The following is an 18,494-nucleotide window of genomic DNA, read 5'->3' on the forward strand; positions in this document are numbered from 1 at the left end:
ACAACTGTGATTGTCATCCCGAGAACTAAAGGCTGTATAATTTGTGCCCTTAAGAGTTATAAGGGCTGAAAAAGCGTTGTTAACTCAATTAAACAGCTTTCAGTGTCTAGGTAAACCGTATAGCGACCGCTGTAAACCTTTTTGTACTACCTACTTGAGCAGTCGTGAGGGTGACAACATTGTATATTTTCGATTCTATAAAGTCAGCATCGTTTCTTCCCTTCTATGATCTGAGTTTTTTAACTGCGTTATGTGACGAAGGTAAATTAATTCGATTCTAATTCCAAGTAGAACATAAACTTCATGCTTTAAGAAAAAAACAATTGAAATCGCAGATAGGTAATTAATTAGCTCACTTTAAGGTGTGATTAAAAAATGAAGTAATCTAAATAAAAAATAATTGAAACTTAAATTGGCATTCCCGTTTTTATTGTTTCAATCATAATATTTTTCAAAGTCGGCCAGTTAATTCTATTGTTTATCCAGGAAAACGTTAGGTACCTACTTCCTAAGTATGATTCATACAGTTCATGCCATAGCACACTGTAACACAGTCCAATCTGTTTTCGTAGAATGTTATCATGGAACCAGAGACCGCGATAGTTACGTGGGTGGACAAACATCGTGTTTTGTTTTACTTGTTTTGAAGTTCTAGTTTTGTGAGAATAGGAATAATTTCAGGAACTGTGTTTCCGAGATCAACAATTTTCTGTGAAATATGATATTATATGATTATGACTAGCTTTCCGCCCGCGGCTTCGCCCGCGTGGAATTTTGTCTGTCACAAAAAACTTTATTGCCCTCGTCCTTGTTTCAAAAACCGGGATCAAAACTATCCTGTGTCTTCCCGGGAATCAAACTATCTCTATGCCAAATTTAAGCAAAATCGGTTCAGTGGTTTAGGCGTGAAAGCGAGACAGACATACAACAGATCTCAGATCATAAAAGGGAATAGATGTGAAACGGGGGCGTGGCGCGTGTCTCCGCGATATGCCCAGAAACGAACATCGGCCGGGTAGCTAGGTTAGTCGCGATTCAGTCGTACTAAGGAAATGTTCTCCGATATTTTGGATAAAATGCGTCGTTACGTGCAATAAAACAAGTGAAACGAAGAACTACAGGAACAATGGAGTCATTTACTACATGTAAGTATTGCAAATCCATTGGTATTTTGCTTATAAATAAAAAAAACTAAACATTTTTACGAACGAATTCAGTGCCGTAACAGTTACTGCGATATCGAAATCAGTGGTGATAAAAATTCTAACACACTTGTACATTGACGATTTAGTTAGCAACCACTTTATTTCATGCTCAACTACTGCGCAATGTATTTAATTTCTTCCGATATCCACTGTCGTGTGAAAATACACAGTACGGCCGCATGTGCCGGTCGTAACATAGTGCCGTGCTCGTGTTCTAATGCGGTTTCCTATTATCGATAAATAGAAGTAAATTATAATTTTCTATTTTGTAATTTTAAATAAAAAAATGATGTGTTATTTGCGATTATAAGATTTTACAAAAAAAAATAACAGTAGAAGTAATTAGTAACTGTCAACTATGTAATTACTATAAGAGCTAGTTGAAAGCCTAATATAGGCATTATTTTTGATAAACATATGCGGTACGCAGATCGCCATAATTAAAAAGTAAATGCGTGATAGTAGTTAATAATAACGTATAATAATAAGAAGGTTTTCATACATAAGCATTTTGTGAAACCAGTTTCGAGCCTTGCCCCTAGCGATTTAAAGTATCGATATCTTGTCGACTCCATTTTATCTTTGTTCTCTCACTAGCGTTTTCAAAGTGTGCGTCACGTCACGCGGCCATTGATTGGCCATAAGGCACGCCTTCTGGCCAATCACAGCACTTTTAAGCCGGTTGCACATGTTGTCGTAGACTCTCAGTCGCTTTGTTTTTACACAGTTGAATGTGTGTGTGGGAGCCGTGGTGGGGGAAATGTGGGGACACTGGTTCTCGTTGTAGTTACGCGCGACTTCATATCTATTCTCTTTCTATGATCTGAGCAACAGATAGACTTAATTACTTTTGCATTTATAATATTAATATAGAAGTATAGATTAGACATTTACTTAACTTATTATTAATTAAACTTGTCATAATTACACGATCCAATTTGTCCAAAATAACTGCAAAATTTATGTGGATTCACCCACTTCATGGAGCACTTTCAGCGGTTCTGTAACTTTTACTGAAATTCAGAAGAATTTATTAATATTTTACCTGCTGTAAAATTGGATTCTGATGCATATCAATTAATTTTACTTATTTGCATATCAATTGCAAGATTAAAAGTCGATTAAGTCTAGACTGGAGGAATCAATAAATCAATACTTTAGATCATAAATATTATTCAGTCGAGTAATGAATTATTATCGATTCCAGAGACTGATCATGAGTAAATTAATACTTTTAATACGCAATCGGAAATATTTATTGCACACTAAGGGGAATAACCTATTTAGTTCTAGCTATGTAAGGTATATCTGGAAAATATTTTGAAGACAGTGATCAAATTGTTTGTGAACTGGACGATACTACGTATGATAGAATAGACTCATTGTGTGTCTCAGTGTGAAGAATTCCGCGAAATTGCAATATGAGTCATTGCCGCATTTAGAACACCAACGACCAAAACTGTTGAAGTTATTAAATGAAATCAAAGATAATTTAATTTACCATAGATGGTAAAACTTACAGAAGTCCCATTGTCAAATACTACGTCTCTGGAAACCTGTTTTTAATTACATTCTAATTTCGAAATACCATTCGATTGTAACGATCGTATTTTGTTTCGTGTCCATTTTTTGTTCCAATTGGAGTTCTATTTCTTCATAAATAAGTCTTCTTGACAGATGTTTGAACTTTGAACATTCGTCACAGAAATGAAGGGCTGCCACAAGTATTACTTGCAGACACTTCATAAGGGAAGTGCATGAAAACTTATATTTGTGGGTGTCGCGTTTGAAGCGTCACATCGATATGGGGAGGCTGCAATTAGAAGATTAAAGGCGAGGTGACAACACTCGTGTCGCCCTAGATGGGTCTGAGATAGGGTTGCCATCACTTAAATTTCCATTGAAAGACCTTCTTGCTATATTTTCGAGAGCTACACTTAGTGGTTTTAGTGGTGGTAGATAATTTTTCGGGTGCAACCTATTATATCCCGAAGTAGTCCGGAGCCTGTCCAAGATAATTCCTACCTAACACTACTGGGCAATTTTCAATTAATTGATTAAATGGGAGTCAGAGGTTGAAGACAAATACACCACTTGAATACTCCACTGGAATTGATGGCAGTCCTATCAGGACTAGACTTCAGGGTACAATGAAGTCGAGAAGTGCATAATATCTTCAAACGAAAGTCTAAAGCTCCTCAGCAGACAGGAGATTCAGCCAGGATAAAAATGAAATAGGCGATTTGTTCTTGTAATCGTATTACTTTAGGGAATACACCGATAGCTACGGAATTCCACAAGATTCAGCACTTACCAATAAATAAATCTTTCAGTTCTTTCAGCTGTCTTTTGCTGCGATTGTGAGGATATCGTCGACACAGAGATTTTATGACAAAGAAAAGCGAAGAAAATGCAGAAACTCCATATAGGTATGTAAGCATGCAGTTCGAATCACAGCTCACACGTACCGGGTCCCCGCCATGTTATTTTCTTTTTTAACGAATGCGTGGCGCGGGGCGGTTCACCAAAGTGCCACTTGATCCTACCCCAACCCTTTCGCAGAAAATCATGGCGGATACAGCTTCGTGTTTCTTTTATTTTTATTCTTTAGTTCGCCGAAAGCTTTGAAAGCGACCCCTTTTTAAAGACGCGAGCCGTAATTTACACCAGGTTTTAGTAAATCGTTTTAAAATGGCTAGAGAACTTTAATAAGTTGATCTTGTAAGAGTGCGGTTTGAATAGCCCGTTTTAGGCTGTCAGTTGCTCGTTTTCTTTTGCTGCGTGGTAAAAAGGAAAATATACATCCACTTGAAATGCTCATTTATTGTCTTAAAATCATTTGTAATGAAAATAATTCACAGCGAGAAAAATAACAGGCCTAAGCTGTTGCTACCAAATTGATATCTTCAGCGCTGTCAAAAAAGGTTCAATCGAGCCTACTTGTGTCGACGCATCGATCAATGAATTAAATTATGTATACCTTCAATTATAATGATGTTTACAACTTTTATAACATAACACTAACATCGGCTGCACAAACGGGTCATTGCGCCAGAGCATCCTTCTCTGTCTAATCTGAGGCAATATGTAGAATAATAATATAATCACGTACAGAAGCTCCAGTCCTTTAATTTGTAATTTAACGTCATTTTCCTACCTATCAGTTATCATAACAAAAACGTAACAAAATTAGAATACGATAATAATCACTAGTGGTTACTAAAAACGTAGATTGCTAAAGGCTCATAATTTTAAAAATAAAATCTTTAATGGCATAACTTACTGATATTTAGTTAGATTTCAGGCAACGATATCAAAGCCAATGTTTAACTTCAGGTTTTGATTATTGTTAACAAGTTTTTGGTAATTTTGTGTAATTTTCATTTTATTGCAACTATACGAAATTCTCTAAACCAAATATAAAAGAAGTCGCCCTTCTGTCCCTTTCCGTACTATTGAGTATTCTGTGTTACTACGCCGACACGTCATCCTTTAACTAGCCAGTGAGTGATTGACCATATCGGTGTCCGAGCGTGCGACACGGACCCCTGTGACCTAACCATGCGAAAACTCATAATTCTTATCTCACTATTTGTATACGCATCGTGTGGGACGAAAGACTACAAACACAAACGCGCAAAACTATTACAGGATGAATTCTTACTAACCCTAGGAGGAAAAGTCAACCTTACCGATAAAGAGATCGCAGTAAACAAATGTCTGATGAAACACAAAGAGAACGAGCTCGACTATGGATTTGACCATCCCGAGCACTTTAACTTATCACACCATTACTTTTCTTATAGAGAAAGCATAAAACAATCGAAAGTGTACAAAATCCTCAAGGAAATGCCCAAAGGAGCGGCGCTGCATGTCCACGACATGGGAATTTTAGGACCTGACTACCTCATGAACATCACTTACATGGAGCATCTGTATGTGTGCTTTGGAAGCAAATTGTTGCTTCAATTCTCGCTGCGTCGACCAGATGTTACGTGCACAGGGAAGTGGCAACTGATGTCCGAAGCCAGGCGGCTTTCAAACAATGTGACGAAATTTGACGCCGAACTGAGGAAACATTTCACCCTTGTTGTTGACAACCCAGATATCGTTTACCCAAGCATTACAGAAACATGGAAAGCGTTCATGGATTACTTCATCACAGTCGCTCCAATGCTGAGTTACAGGCCGCTATGGGAGCAGTACTTTTATGATGCACTAAAGAAATTCAGAGAAAGCAACATCCTTTATGTCGAAGTCAGAAGTATCCTACCCAACCTATACGAGCTTGATGGAACAGTATACTCTCCTCTTATTACAGCAATGGCATACAGGAAGACAATAAAAACATTCCTAGATGACTATCCAGATTTTGTAGGAGCGAAACTTATTTATGCACCATCGAGAAAAGTGGAGACCTCCACAGTGAACGAGTATTTGGAATTGGCTAAGCTGATCAAAAAAGATATGCCTGACTTCTTTGCTGGCTTCGATTTAGTTGGACAAGAGGATCTAGGGAATCCGCTGGTAGACTTTGTACCTCCACTCCTGGGTGCGTCAAAGGAATTGAACTACTTCTTCCACGCTGGTGAGACCGATTGGTCTGGACTTCCAACGGACGAGAACTTGGTGGACGCTATTCTTCTGGGCACAAAAAGAATAGGGCATGCATACGCGTTGCTTAAGCACCCTCTACTTTTGAGGGAGGTGGTATTTAACGACATTGGGTTGGAAGTCAATGTGGTCTCAAATACTGTTTTATCTCTGGTGCGTGACGTCCGTAACCATCCTCTGAGTCTGTTTTTGGCCTTGGACCTGCCTGTGGTGCTTTCCAGTGATGATCCTGGTATTTGGGAGGCTGATGTGATTACAGATGACTTTTATTTGGCCTTCGTGGCGGTGTCAAGTAAACATTCAGACATTAGGATGCTGAAGACATTAGCTATGAATTCATTGAAGTACAGTGCCCTTAATGAGACATCAAAAATTGCAGCATTTAATAAGTTCAACACCCAGTGGAATAAGTTTGTGAATGAGTTTGATTGTTCTAAGTATTAACGACGTAAGTAAATTTTATTAATTGTGTATAGAATATTTTTACCTTTTCCTTGTTTATTTTTTACCTACTTACCTACTTCGAAGCATTCTATTAGCAACGGATGTTGCACCAATTATTGTTCAATACTACGGTACTTATTTCCACAAATAGATCGAGTAAAGTATTAATATAAATCGATTACCAGTTATAATTCGATTTTAAACCTTAGGTTGCTAAATTAAAAGTTAGAAGACGAAGATTCTTTAACTAAGTTAGGTATTTGCAATAAGTAATCAAGTGAACTAAAAACTCAATTGTTAATTTTAACAAGAGTTGCACTATTTTAATATAACATTCTTAAAATTCAGCTATTGGTAGCTGTCATCCAATTTTATTTCGGTGAATAGTATTTAGTATTAAGTCCAAACTTCTTATTATGGAACCTAACAAATTAGGTAAGAACCTAAGATAGGTAGGTTAGGTTACTTTGCAACATCCTCCATTTTAACTAATATTTAAGAGCGACAGCATCACTCAAAGGATGGGTCTACTTTGACTTTTACAAAGTGAAAATAGTAATGACTCAAAAACTTTGTAAATCAAGAACTGTTCTGTTTCATATCTTATTGCCTGGTGATAAAGGTGAACGTTGTTTCGTTGCTTCATTGACGAGGATAGTGCAGCCTCAGAGTGGAGTGACACCCTCCAAAGGAGGGTTCTTTGGCTAACGAACCCATTGTGAAGTCGCAGTGGCTGCAATCCATCTGAGTTTGTGTACGTGCATATTTTTATATGTAAATGTAATGTACAGTCGCTACCAGAATCAGTTATAGGTAGGTACCTAAAGAAAGCGATACCCGATTCTAATTTGTATGAAGAATCGACCGATACCAAATCGGTGTAATGTGCGCACTTTCATACATCTCCATGCTGATTAACTGATTATGGACCCAACTATAGGCCAACTACAAGTCAGTGGTCTACTCCTAGGCTAAAATATTTGCCACACTGGTCTGCGGTCAAGTAAAAAAACGCAGTGAAGTCTGCATTATTGATGATACTTAAACTGACCGCAGACAGCATCCAGTACCTATAACATGTCCTTAAAGGTGATTACAAGTTTGTACAAATGTTTGCACAATAAGTAATTTCTGTACCTTGGTTACTTGTGCTCAATCGCATCTATTCTGACTAATAGTCCACCTTTTTGTGTCTTCGAGCGCATCAAGCATCATTTCAATAGTGAATCGATTGTATAAATTACTATGTTCGTCGAGCTCAGTGTACCTATTTGAAATAAGTATGACAATGACTTTTGAATACGCTGAGATTGGCAAGTGGAAACTGAAATGCATCATTTCAGGATTTTCAAACTTTTATAAATAAACAAAAAGTTCTACAATAGCTGCAACATACGCGGCGCTTGTGACTGCAAACTTTTGGATAATTCCGGACATTCAATAATGCCTTGGATATCAAAAAATAATTATTCCCTTTGTATGTTACATACTTACTGTATTTTAAACTCAATATCTTCGGAATCGGATTATTTTCAGTAGCCTAGGTCTCGCTAATTTAAAAAAAAATAAAAAACTTGGTACCTACTTTGATTCATAATTTTATGAGTGGCGTAGAAATTAGAATAAAATTCATGTAGTGTAGGTACCTGCTTTTTCTGATTCGAGTTACTTATTATAATCATACCTACCTAAAGGAAATGCGCTATACAGATGTTCTGTAATGAGTAGACAAAAACTACTAAGTTTTCTAAAAAAAAAATCTGAGTCCTGCCTTGATTTTCATCATGGCCACTACACCATTATGTACATATGACATCCCAGAGGGATGTCTATAGATTAATCCTCATCGATTGTCGATTGCGCATTGTTGTCTATCTATTGAGGGTCCCAATTAGCCTACAAGGGCCGCTGAGTGCCCGATATGTGTGTGTACCATTGTTGGTGGAAAAATCTGGAGTGAGACATGCAGAGATGAGGATTAGGGTACAGCAGGATTACATATCCCGGGTACTTATTGCAACGTTAAGGGCTTTGAGATTGTGACACTCAAACACAAGTTCTGGTTTTCTTTATGTTACTAGCTTTTGTCCGTCTCACTGTAGCATCTAAAAAATGGAAAAATAAGGTAAGTTCACGGTCTAGTTTTTTTGTAACATTAAAAAATTTAAAAAGAAGCATTATTTTTTACTTTATTTTTACGTTTCAAGTGTTTCTAAGACATTTAAACTTTTTTATGTCAACTTATTGCTTACTTTTTTAGCTGTCGAACAAACTCACTTTTATACTCGCACCTTTAAATTTAAACCGTTACTAAACGAAATTATGAAATTTTGCAGGAGAGCCAAAATAAGAAAAAAGTCAATGTTTTTTTTCAATACAGTCAAAGGAAATAGTATTTTAAGGCTTCTTAATGAGTTATGAGATAGATATGTGCTAACGCTATGTTATGTGATTTACAAAAATAAAATATTTTTATGTCTAGTATTATTTATTTTGATTTATATAATTATAGTAACACTTTACCATTTACTATTTTTTCATTTTTAAATAAATTACTATTCAAATTTCAGTCCAAATAATGTTACTATATTGAAAACTATTTAAATTTGAATGATAATGGTGATATTATTATACATTTAAATTTTATATCATAGACTAGGTATTTGTGATGATGTTACAATATTAAAAAAATAACAAACATTCGAAATCAACAATATTTTATTACAAATTAAAGATATCCATACAAGCATTTAGCCTAGTTATTTATTTATCAGTCTTAAGACATTTTGTACCTTTAAATCATAGGAAGTATAACTGATAACGAATAAGAAAAAAACACACCTAGAAATTACAAAAAATACATAAAAAATATATTAAACTCAAGTAACAATCTCAGCATTATTTCCCTACCCTCGAAAGGTTGTTCACATACCTACCTTAAATCACTTAATAATAAAAATAATGAACAATATTTTGTGGCCACTGCTCAGAATGGATGTAAGGTTGAGTCTCGTGGTACTAAAGAGCTCCTCCTCATAGACATGACCATTAGCCAACAAGTTCGACGGAGCAGGGAAGCTCTCTCTGCTGCCTGGATTGACTATAAGAAGGCCTATGATTCGGTGCCTCAATCATGGCGGGAGAGGATCTTAGAGTTGTATAAGATAGATGCAATGAGATCCTTTTTACGCTCATGCTCATGCATGGGGCAGTGGACTACAGTCCTTCGGCAGCCAGGTGGTGGTGAGAGGTCTCCTGATCCATTGAACTTCATAAGGATTGAGCGAGGCATTTCCAGGGTGACAGTTTGAGTCCCTTGTGGTTCTGCCTAGCACTGAATCCTCTTCGCACTCTGTTAAAGGATTCAGGGCTTAGTTATCGGCTACAAAGAGGGGGTGAGGTCATTAGTCACCTGCTCTACATGGATGATCTCAAGTTGTTCGCAACAAAACGACAAGACCTGGTGAAGTTGCTAAAAACCACACAGGTATTTAGCAACGCCATCAGGATGGAGTTTGGTGTAGACAAGTGAGCGGTCTTACATGAATTCACAACTTCTAAGACAATGACACTCAAATCTCTGTCTGAAACTGAGACCTATAAGTATCTTGGTATGTCAGAATCGTTAGGTATATCGGTAGAAGACATAAAAAAATCGGTAGCCGACTGACAAAAGTTCTTAATAGCCTTTTGTCTGGCGGCAACAAAGCAAGAGCTTTCAACGGTTGGGTGATGCCTCTACTAATATACTCCTTCGGCATACTAAGATGGACTCTGACTGAGCTTAACGCCCTGGATAGGAAGGTACGTCAGCAGCTCACACAACATCGCATGTTACATCCGCGCTCATCTGTAATGAGACTGTATATTCCACGGAAGTGGGGTGGTCGAGGCTTTTTAAATGCCAAGAACCTCCACAACCGTGAAGTGTGCAGTCTCAGGGATTATTTCCTTACCAATTAGTGCGGAATGCATCGTGATGTTGAGGCAGTGGACAAAAGCCTCACGCCGCTCTCCTTCGCGAACGAGAACTGGCGCAAGCCGCGGATCGGAATGACGTATCGGATTTGCATCTTGTGTTAAGTTCGTCCATAGATGTTTGCTTGGGTTCTTCGAAACATGAGGAATCTTTTTCAGCGTCCACAGCTTCCATAATGCGAGCCAAACGTGGGTTCCGGAAATACGACATCACCTGGAGCAAATAAATGCTTTTAATCTATATTTTATTATAGACTAAAAAAAAAGTTTCACTATTGTAACTAGGCATACCTATCATAAAATTTACTCATTGCTTATTGAAAAACTGTAATTAACTAAATAGGCACCCTTTAGTGATAAATATTATTAGATAAGTACCTAAAAAAATAAAGGCAAACTGTGACTATACCAACTGTTACCGTTTACCAAAGAAATTTTATAATGAATTGTGTATTTTTTTTAAACGAAAACTGTGTTTAAACATTTAGTCACACTTCACTCATTAAAAAAACTAAACAACTTACCTTTTTTGTGACGAACGGCCGTTACTATCCAAATAATCACACTATGAATTTAAACTTTCGTTATCACTCCGCAACAAACACGTTCTTACTTGCATAGACCCGTTATTGTATTTAGCGAGCCGTTCAAAGTTTGGCTTAGTAACGTTATGCTTTAACGCTAGATGGCGTTAGAAGGCAATTTTGAAGAAGTGGTCTATTTTATCTTGTAGTTTACGTGTCCTTTAGTAAGATGGCGTTGATAACTCATTTTTGCGAAAAATTCGTTTAGTAACGGTTTAACTTTAAAGGTGCGACTTATAGGTCCTGTGTGACTCCATATTCTAGACAAAGTGCAAATTATAATCGCAAACCAGTCGAAAAGTGGTCGAAATGCCCCTTTTTTGTATGGAATTTTGACGGATTCGATTTTCGATTCGATCAAAAAGTGCGTTTTATCTAGGGGGACTGTACATCGGTAGATTTTGCTAAATAAATGAATTCACCCGGACTCAGAAACTAAAAATTAAAATAGCTGTAATTTTTTAATAGTAGGGATAAAATGTTTTATTCCAGTGGATTTGTCGATAAAATTGATTATATTACTGCGCCCTAACGGATCGAACACTGGTGACCGGACATACTGTTTATAAGTACCTACATACAAGCTAGTCTACCTAATAAGTATTCCCCATTTTCCTCTATGCGTCGGAGACATGGACTCTTCGTGAAACCGAAGGGAGGAAGATTGATGCATTGGTGATGTGGTGCTGGAGACGGATGCTGGGAATATCGGGGACCAAGTTTCGTACTAATGACTCCATATTATAGGAACTCGGCATCAGACAGCGCCTATCAACCACGGTTCAGTCACGCATTTTGACCTTCTGCGGCCATGTATCTCACCGCAGTAATGACTCCATAGAGCGTCTCGTAGTGCAGGGAAAGGTTGAGGGCACCAGACCACGTGGTAGATTACCAATGAGGTGGACAGACCAGAACAAGGCCGCAACTAAGTGCTCGGTTATCGAAAGAGGAATCGCGTGGAATGGCGCCGTATTGCGAGGAACATCACTCATCGTGATTCACAATGATGACCACGACCACTGACAAGAGCGTACCGATTGAGAAAAAGCAAGTTTATTTTTATTTATACAATTTAAATATTAACAAATACTGAAAATTTCTTAGTCATCACATAAACAGGTTTTTAGCAATTAATGTTGATGAGTAATGTTATTTTGCACGAAATGAAATCAAGTATTTTTTCTATAAATAGAGTTTATTTAAAGTTAAACACTTTACATCTTAAATATGCTATCAGACTATTAATAAAACTGACAGTAATAAATCGTTTCAACCAGGAAAACTGACAATTATAATAAATTGATAATGTACCTACATCGCCAAATATGAAAATAGGCACCTGTTTAGAGGTGCCGTGTAATTTATAAATTAGAAACATAATAATGTTGCATGGTTTTTAAACAGGTTTGAAATACAGTGGGTACATAAGGTTGTGGTTGTATCAGCAAGAAGCCATCATTCACAACACCTCTCATTTACCCTTTTATACAATTTCATTATTATTTTGATCAAAGTCGATACACCATAATAATAGGTAATTAGGTACCTAGGGCAAATACTTCTATCGCCAAACTTGTAGGCCAAATAATTTTATTATAATAATTTTGATTATTATCTAAGACAGGTTTAGGTTTTAACGCCATCTATTGAAGCTGTACAAGACTTCATGTAATTTTTGTTAGTAAAAATCCGCTAGAGGGCGCTTAGAAGCCCTCCACTAAACCTGTGTAAAAAGGTATATTTTTCCAGTTTTTCTTATTTAGAACAGAGCAAACAATTCTTCAAGTAAAATGTATCTGGCGATTGGTTACATAGACCTTTGACAGCCATTTCTAGTAATTATAAGATGAAATAGAGATCTCATCGTAATCTACATGACTCCACAAGATCTTAACCATTCTATAATAATAGTATAATTGAGGCTTATAAAATCAAAGACAGCTAAATCCAGGTCTGTCAATTATTCAGTAAGCTAAAAAAATCGATAACTTTGTTGAGGTACCTACGAAATTCTATATTTTAAAACAGATTTATAAAGAATGATAATATTACTAATAATCTAAATTTTAAATGATACAACTCCCTCTGCATTTGAGTACAGAGTGAAAATAAAATTGCATTTAGCTGTATTTGATTCTAACTAAAGGACATTGCTGTATTTGATTCTAATTATCTGGATTTAACTGAGTTTGATCATGACAGCCGCCATTTTGCGTTCTGGGGATTAGTGATGTTCTTGTACGTTCGATAAATAAAAACAATAACAGCTATATTATTTTAAAATTTTTAATCAATTTTCAATTAAATGAAATAGTTGCACTTATTGTTTTCTCCTTATTATATTCTTAAGACTGGTGATTCTTCTGCTATCTCTTCACAAAAACTTTCTTCTACATCTTGATTTCCTTCAACAACAGGCCCTCTAATAATACTTAAGTAAAATTGTAAGTCTTCTCTTTCTTGCCATTCTAATCCAAAATGTTTTGTCAACAATTTTTCCACATCAGTTATTTTTGCCTGCGACACAGGCACTCCCTTTGGAATGGTGGTAGGTTGGAGCATACATGTTTTTTTGCCAGATTTGCAGACATTAACGGCTTTAGTTGTATCTGAATTATAAAACTGTTCACCGCGGATAAGTGTGTTTCCTGAGATCTTCGATCTTTTTATAATGAATCTTTTGCATTGGGTTATTTTGAATGGCCATTTCGCTGTCGGTTTAAAGACCTCTTGAGTGGCTGTTTTAAAGTCTAACATAATAATATCCCTTAGATTCGTGATCGTCGCATTACTTGAAATGATGTCGCAATATTCTTCTGGTTGGATGATTGCTTCTCGTTTCTTTAGAACCTTTTCTACATTGCCGAAGACTCTGTCCGGGGGCATAAAACTATGCCCTGTTACGGGAAATATTATCTCAATGCGTTTGACAGAGACATTTTCTAATAACCATTTAGATAACATACTTAGCATTATGCTATTTTTGTTTTGCCCACCACATCCGTCGGCAAACAAGCGTATGATGGAGATACCTGATAAATTCGTTTTATTTAATCGATCATAGACGGCTGATGCTATTTGATTAGCCGTTTTACCAAATTCGTTTTCTGTCCAGGTGTATGCAAAGGTTGTGTTCTTATTAAGCTTGTCTTTAGAGGTTCCTTGCACAATAGTGAAATTATATAAGTAAAATTGGCGACTGTAGTAAGCACTTTGGTCTGGAATTCGAGGAAGTGGGTTGTTTTTTTGGCAGTCAAAGGAAAATGTTATCATATCGTCTTTTTGCTCCTGCAGCATTTTGAAGAACGCTTTTGCTCGTAATTTATGCACTCTCAGTGAAGTCATTAACTCATTTTTCTTGATTCGATCGTTTTCTTTTTTGATTCTCTCATTTATTTCTATACAAGTTGAGCAGACGTCAGTGTTAGGGGTACCGAAACCTAAATTAAATTCTCTGTTAAAAATATGGCGAAAGTATGACTGTTTTACAGGAGATTGAGGATTTTCGTTTTTAAACATTTTGTATAACTTGTTTATACTCAAGTCACTAGATAAGTATTTGCGTTCTTGAGAAGATGATCGACAATAATGCGATTCGATACATTTTAGTTTCATAATATATTGTCGAATGGACTCCTTCTGATCTTTAAATTTATTTATTTTACGATTACCCCCTCTTCGTTCCCTGGGAATCTGCCCCGTATAAAATAAATGTTTCAAAGCATACTCTACACGATATTTTGTTATGCCAAGTATATTCAGGAACGCTTTTTGGCAAACAGGAACACAATCATTGCGAGCTCTGAAAACGCTATACTTTATATTAAAATCTCTACCAAATCTTGTGTTTTTGGTAGGACGTCTTCTTTTTACCTTCTGCGTTTTACAGCACTTCAGTATCAAAGCATCTTGTTCACTCCGTTTATTTGAGGAATAAAACGAAGTGTGAAAATTCATAATATCAGTCATCGTCAAACTTGAACATTTTAGACGTTTATTTTTATGTGAACAGATTATTCGTTCTGGTGCTTTCTTTGGCATGTACCTGTAAAATATAAAAAAATATGTAGTTTAAGAGAGCATCATGTCTTTGCAACGTTTTAATTTTCTAGTGGCCAACCTCGGCGACGAAGATAGTGATTTCAAATGTTGGGCGTACATCAGCCTAGTCTTGTGAAAGACTTGTTATCGACTTACTACCTCTATCTATACTATAATATTTTATATGAGAAAGTAACTCTGTCTGTCTGTCTGTCTTGCTTACACACCTAAACCACTGAACCGATTTTGATTAAATTTGGCATAGAGATAGATTTTATCCCGGTTTTTAAAATAGGGACGCACACTATAAAGTTTTTCTGTGAAATACAAAATTACACGCGGGCGCAGCCGCGGGCGGAAAGCTAGTAGTGAATAACACTTTCTGCGCCCAGTCTGTTTATCAGATTTAATAAATGAATGCACGAGAAGTCCCTACGGCTAAAAAAACACTAAGACTTGACTCAGTCGCGCAATATTATTAGCAAATAATCAAGTGTAATTTGTATGTACATTGTATTTATTTAATTGCAGTATTAACATAACACTATATTAATAGTTGGTATTTGGAACTAAATAACGTGTAGGTACATCACTAACCTTTTTTTCTTGGCAATATTAGCTTTCCAATTCTCGGGGTTTCTTGTTCTTTTACGAGCCTTGCCCGCACTTGCTTTTGTTACATGGACCTCCATGGCTATCCAAATTCGAAGATTTGCAATGGAATTATCACGTAATTCAATATAAACACAAGATTATTGTTAAAAACTGGACGACACATTCGCATGAATTGTAAGGCAACGGCCATGTTATTTTTCTGAAATCCTGCTCTCTGATTGGTTGGCGTAACTTGTAGTTCTCACTGGTTGGCATGTAGCTGTCTTTGATACTGGTATCCATTTTTGACATGAATTTGATAGGGATTTAGCTGCATTTGTTAGTAAAATAAATACGCTAAAGCGTGTGCAACTGATTAAACTAGATGGCGCCATAGTTAACTCATTTTATGACATTATGGCGTTTAGCTGCCTTTGATTTTATAGGCCTCAATTGGAAACATACATTGCTGTTTAAATAATTAATCTTCTCCAGCGGGCACTGCGTCTTCTAACCTTTTGATGTACTTCACTCGTAGCTCTGTGACCGGATCGCCTTTTAACTGGTCCTGGAAAGGATAACATTTCAGTTCGTTAAATGAAATCAAGTCATTTAAACAGTGACAAAACAAGTACTTGAACAGCATTACAAACTGCAACTCATATTTCAGTTGATTCACCAATCAATTAGTATAGCTATGTTTAAAGTGTGGAAACACTATGAAAGTAAGTAAATAAAAATAAACATTAATGATCTCAACATACTCCTAACCTAAATAAGATCCAAATATGTTAAATTTTTCTTTTTCTGACCTGAAGAGCCACTTTACAGTCACGTTTTCTAATGTTGTGTGAATAAGCAGTTAAAAATATGTACTTCAAGACCTTCAAATATTACATTCAATTAGGTTATTTTTTAGAATTAGTGAACACTGTGAATTTAAATATATTGTTGTTAGTAACTGTATAAACCATACATAAATAATAACAATGACTGTTAATACCTGTATAAACCAGCACTGAACGTCCAACTGCACCATCTGCAGCGCGCCCCGTATCGCCCCCGGTATCAGTGCGCAGTACTTCAGGCCGTTGTTGGGCATCTCCACCCACTCACTGAGCGGACACTGGTCCCAGACGAGGGAGAACTCATCGCCTGCGCTGCTCCAACTTGTGACCGTTGGCTGCATGTTGAGGTATAGTCTGAAAAGTGAATAGAATAATAAATAACAAATATCTTTGGACATTTTACACAGAAACATTTTCGATCTAAGAAAAACTTGCAGTCGTCATCAAATACTTTGTGACACCCAAGTAGCCAAAAAGTTCGCAACACGTCTTTGTTACAATTGGAATAAGGTTACCAACTTTCTGAGCACTTTGGATGTCACAAATTATTTCATGCTGACTGTACTAGGATACTGAATACAGCAGGGGTGGCCACCCGTTCGATCGCGACTATTACATACATACATTACAGTCGATCGTGGCAAGTCAAAAAATACTACATGATTGTGTAGTACACAATAGTAGTACACAAACTATGCTGTTTCATAAGATTTCAAGAAGTATGTAAGTGGTAGATCGCCCAGGGTTTTGTTAGTAAACAGTAGAATACACCCCTGGAATAATATTGTAATATTGTTTGTAAACACTTAAACAGAAAACACACAAACCATTACAAATAGATACTTTAAGTTCTTGTAAACAAATTGTGCGGGGACCAAACTAGATATCGTCGTTTAAGTTCTATCACCACATAAGGTATTTTGTAGCAACTTTTCAGGAGATTGGACGACATGTCGGGTCTTTCGATTCTCTAGCGAATGGTATCAAAATGGGAAAACAGCCTAAAAATTACTTACGTGGTGATAGTAACCAACAATATTTCTTTACTACATAGTCTTTATATGATTTAAAGTAGTATAAACCTTTTTTACCTGAAAGCTTGCTGTATTTTGTCCGCTGTTTCTCTCATTTCCAAACATCTAGTTGAAGTAGTCCTGGCAAGAAAGTCTTCGATCAGTCTTACGCCCATATTATAACCAATTCTCTCCAATTGCTTGTTGACATCCTCTGAGTTTTCTTGTTCTTTCAACATTTGAGAGACCAAAGCACCGTACGTGAGCGTTAAGAGCTCTGAATTCTGGAAAACATTAACACTTTATACACTGTACCTAGAAAAACTCGAAAGCAAAACGATACAATTCGTCACTAGATTACAACATACCACTTTCTTGGCATCAAGTCTTGATGTTTGCCGCGACATATTTATTTCTAGTTCTTCTAAACTTATTAACAAACTAAGAAAAAGAAAATCTAATCAGATCAGCCGCCTACAAAACGCAAAATCGAAATTTCACACAACGTACGTACGTAGTAGGTCTAGTGATGTGCGTGCAATCATAATTATTTATAGTGGAACAATCGGTAAGAATTTATCGATTTTATTTATTCTTAGTAGGTATAATAGACAAAGTGCACAAATTGCAAACCAGTCGAAAAATGGTCTAAAGGCTTTTTACCCGACTACGGCAAAGCAAAAGGAGGGTTATGATTTTGACAGGCTATGTATGTATGTTCATCTGTTCCATCGTAACTTCTAAACTATTTATCAGAATTCGACAAATGACATATCATTAGTTTTATCTTATAATTGTCCGCTTGATAAAGGCTATAATTATAATGGGGTTTCACAAAATCTAATGTGGCGCCCTCTAGCGGACAAAACATTTGAAAGCGCTGTACTTGTACATTTGAATATTATACAGGGTGTTAGGTAAATGGGTATATGAGCCGACACTAGCCCATGTTAACATGGTCATATAAAAGGTATGGTGAAGTCAGAAAATTGATATCTTCATTTTAACTATTTTAATTTTCATACAAATCGGATTTTGCAAAATTTATTCTGTATGAAAATTTAAAAAAATAAAATCATGATATCAAATTTCTGACTTCACCATACCATTTATATGACCATGTTAACATGGGCTAGTGTCGGCTCATATATCCATTTACCTAACACCCTG

General features: G+C 36.3%; 2 protein-coding genes across 2 annotated transcripts; one reads left to right on the top strand and one right to left on the bottom strand.

Moving 5' to 3' along the window:
- The first annotated feature begins 4,713 nt into the window (after positions 1-4,713).
- LOC135081990 (adenosine deaminase 2-like) lies at positions 4,714-6,310 on the top strand. Its single transcript, XM_063976739.1, has one exon. The coding sequence runs from the start codon at positions 4,767-4,769 to the stop codon at positions 6,261-6,263; it is 1,497 nt and encodes a 498-aa protein (XP_063832809.1). The 5' UTR covers positions 4,714-4,766; the 3' UTR covers positions 6,264-6,310.
- Positions 6,311-12,010: 5,700 nt separating this feature from the next.
- On the bottom strand, positions 12,011-17,845 carry LOC135082196 (trafficking protein particle complex subunit 3). The gene is made up of 5 exons (XM_063976963.1): positions 17,693-17,845; positions 17,403-17,608; positions 16,467-16,665; positions 15,915-16,031; positions 12,011-12,742 (listed from the first exon to the last, which is right to left on the bottom strand). The coding sequence occupies exons 1-4, from the start codon at positions 17,729-17,731 to the stop codon at positions 15,945-15,947; spliced, it is 531 nt and encodes a 176-aa protein (XP_063833033.1). The 5' UTR covers positions 17,732-17,845; the 3' UTR covers positions 12,011-12,742; positions 15,915-15,944.
- Positions 17,846-18,494: the final 649 nt, after the last annotated feature.

Source organism: Ostrinia nubilalis, chromosome 21 (genome assembly GCF_963855985.1).
Source record: "Ostrinia nubilalis chromosome 21, ilOstNubi1.1, whole genome shotgun sequence".
Classification (NCBI taxonomy): domain Eukaryota; kingdom Metazoa; phylum Arthropoda; class Insecta; order Lepidoptera; family Crambidae; genus Ostrinia; species Ostrinia nubilalis.

Coding starts and splice junctions, on each gene's coding strand:
- LOC135082196 (XM_063976963.1), bottom strand. CDS start 17,731: ATGTCGCGGCAAACATCAAGACTTGATGCCAAGAAAGTG. Junction 16,666..17,402: donor AAAATACAGCAAGCTTTCAG/GTAAAAAAGGTT, acceptor TTCACTTTTCAG/ACTATACCTCAACATGCAGC. Junction 16,032..16,466: donor TTCAGTGCTGGTTTATACAG/GTATTAACAGTC, acceptor TATCCTTTCCAG/GACCAGTTAAAAGGCGATCC.
- LOC135081990 (XM_063976739.1), top strand. CDS start 4,767: ATGCGAAAACTCATAATTCTTATCTCACTATTTGTATACGCATCGTGT.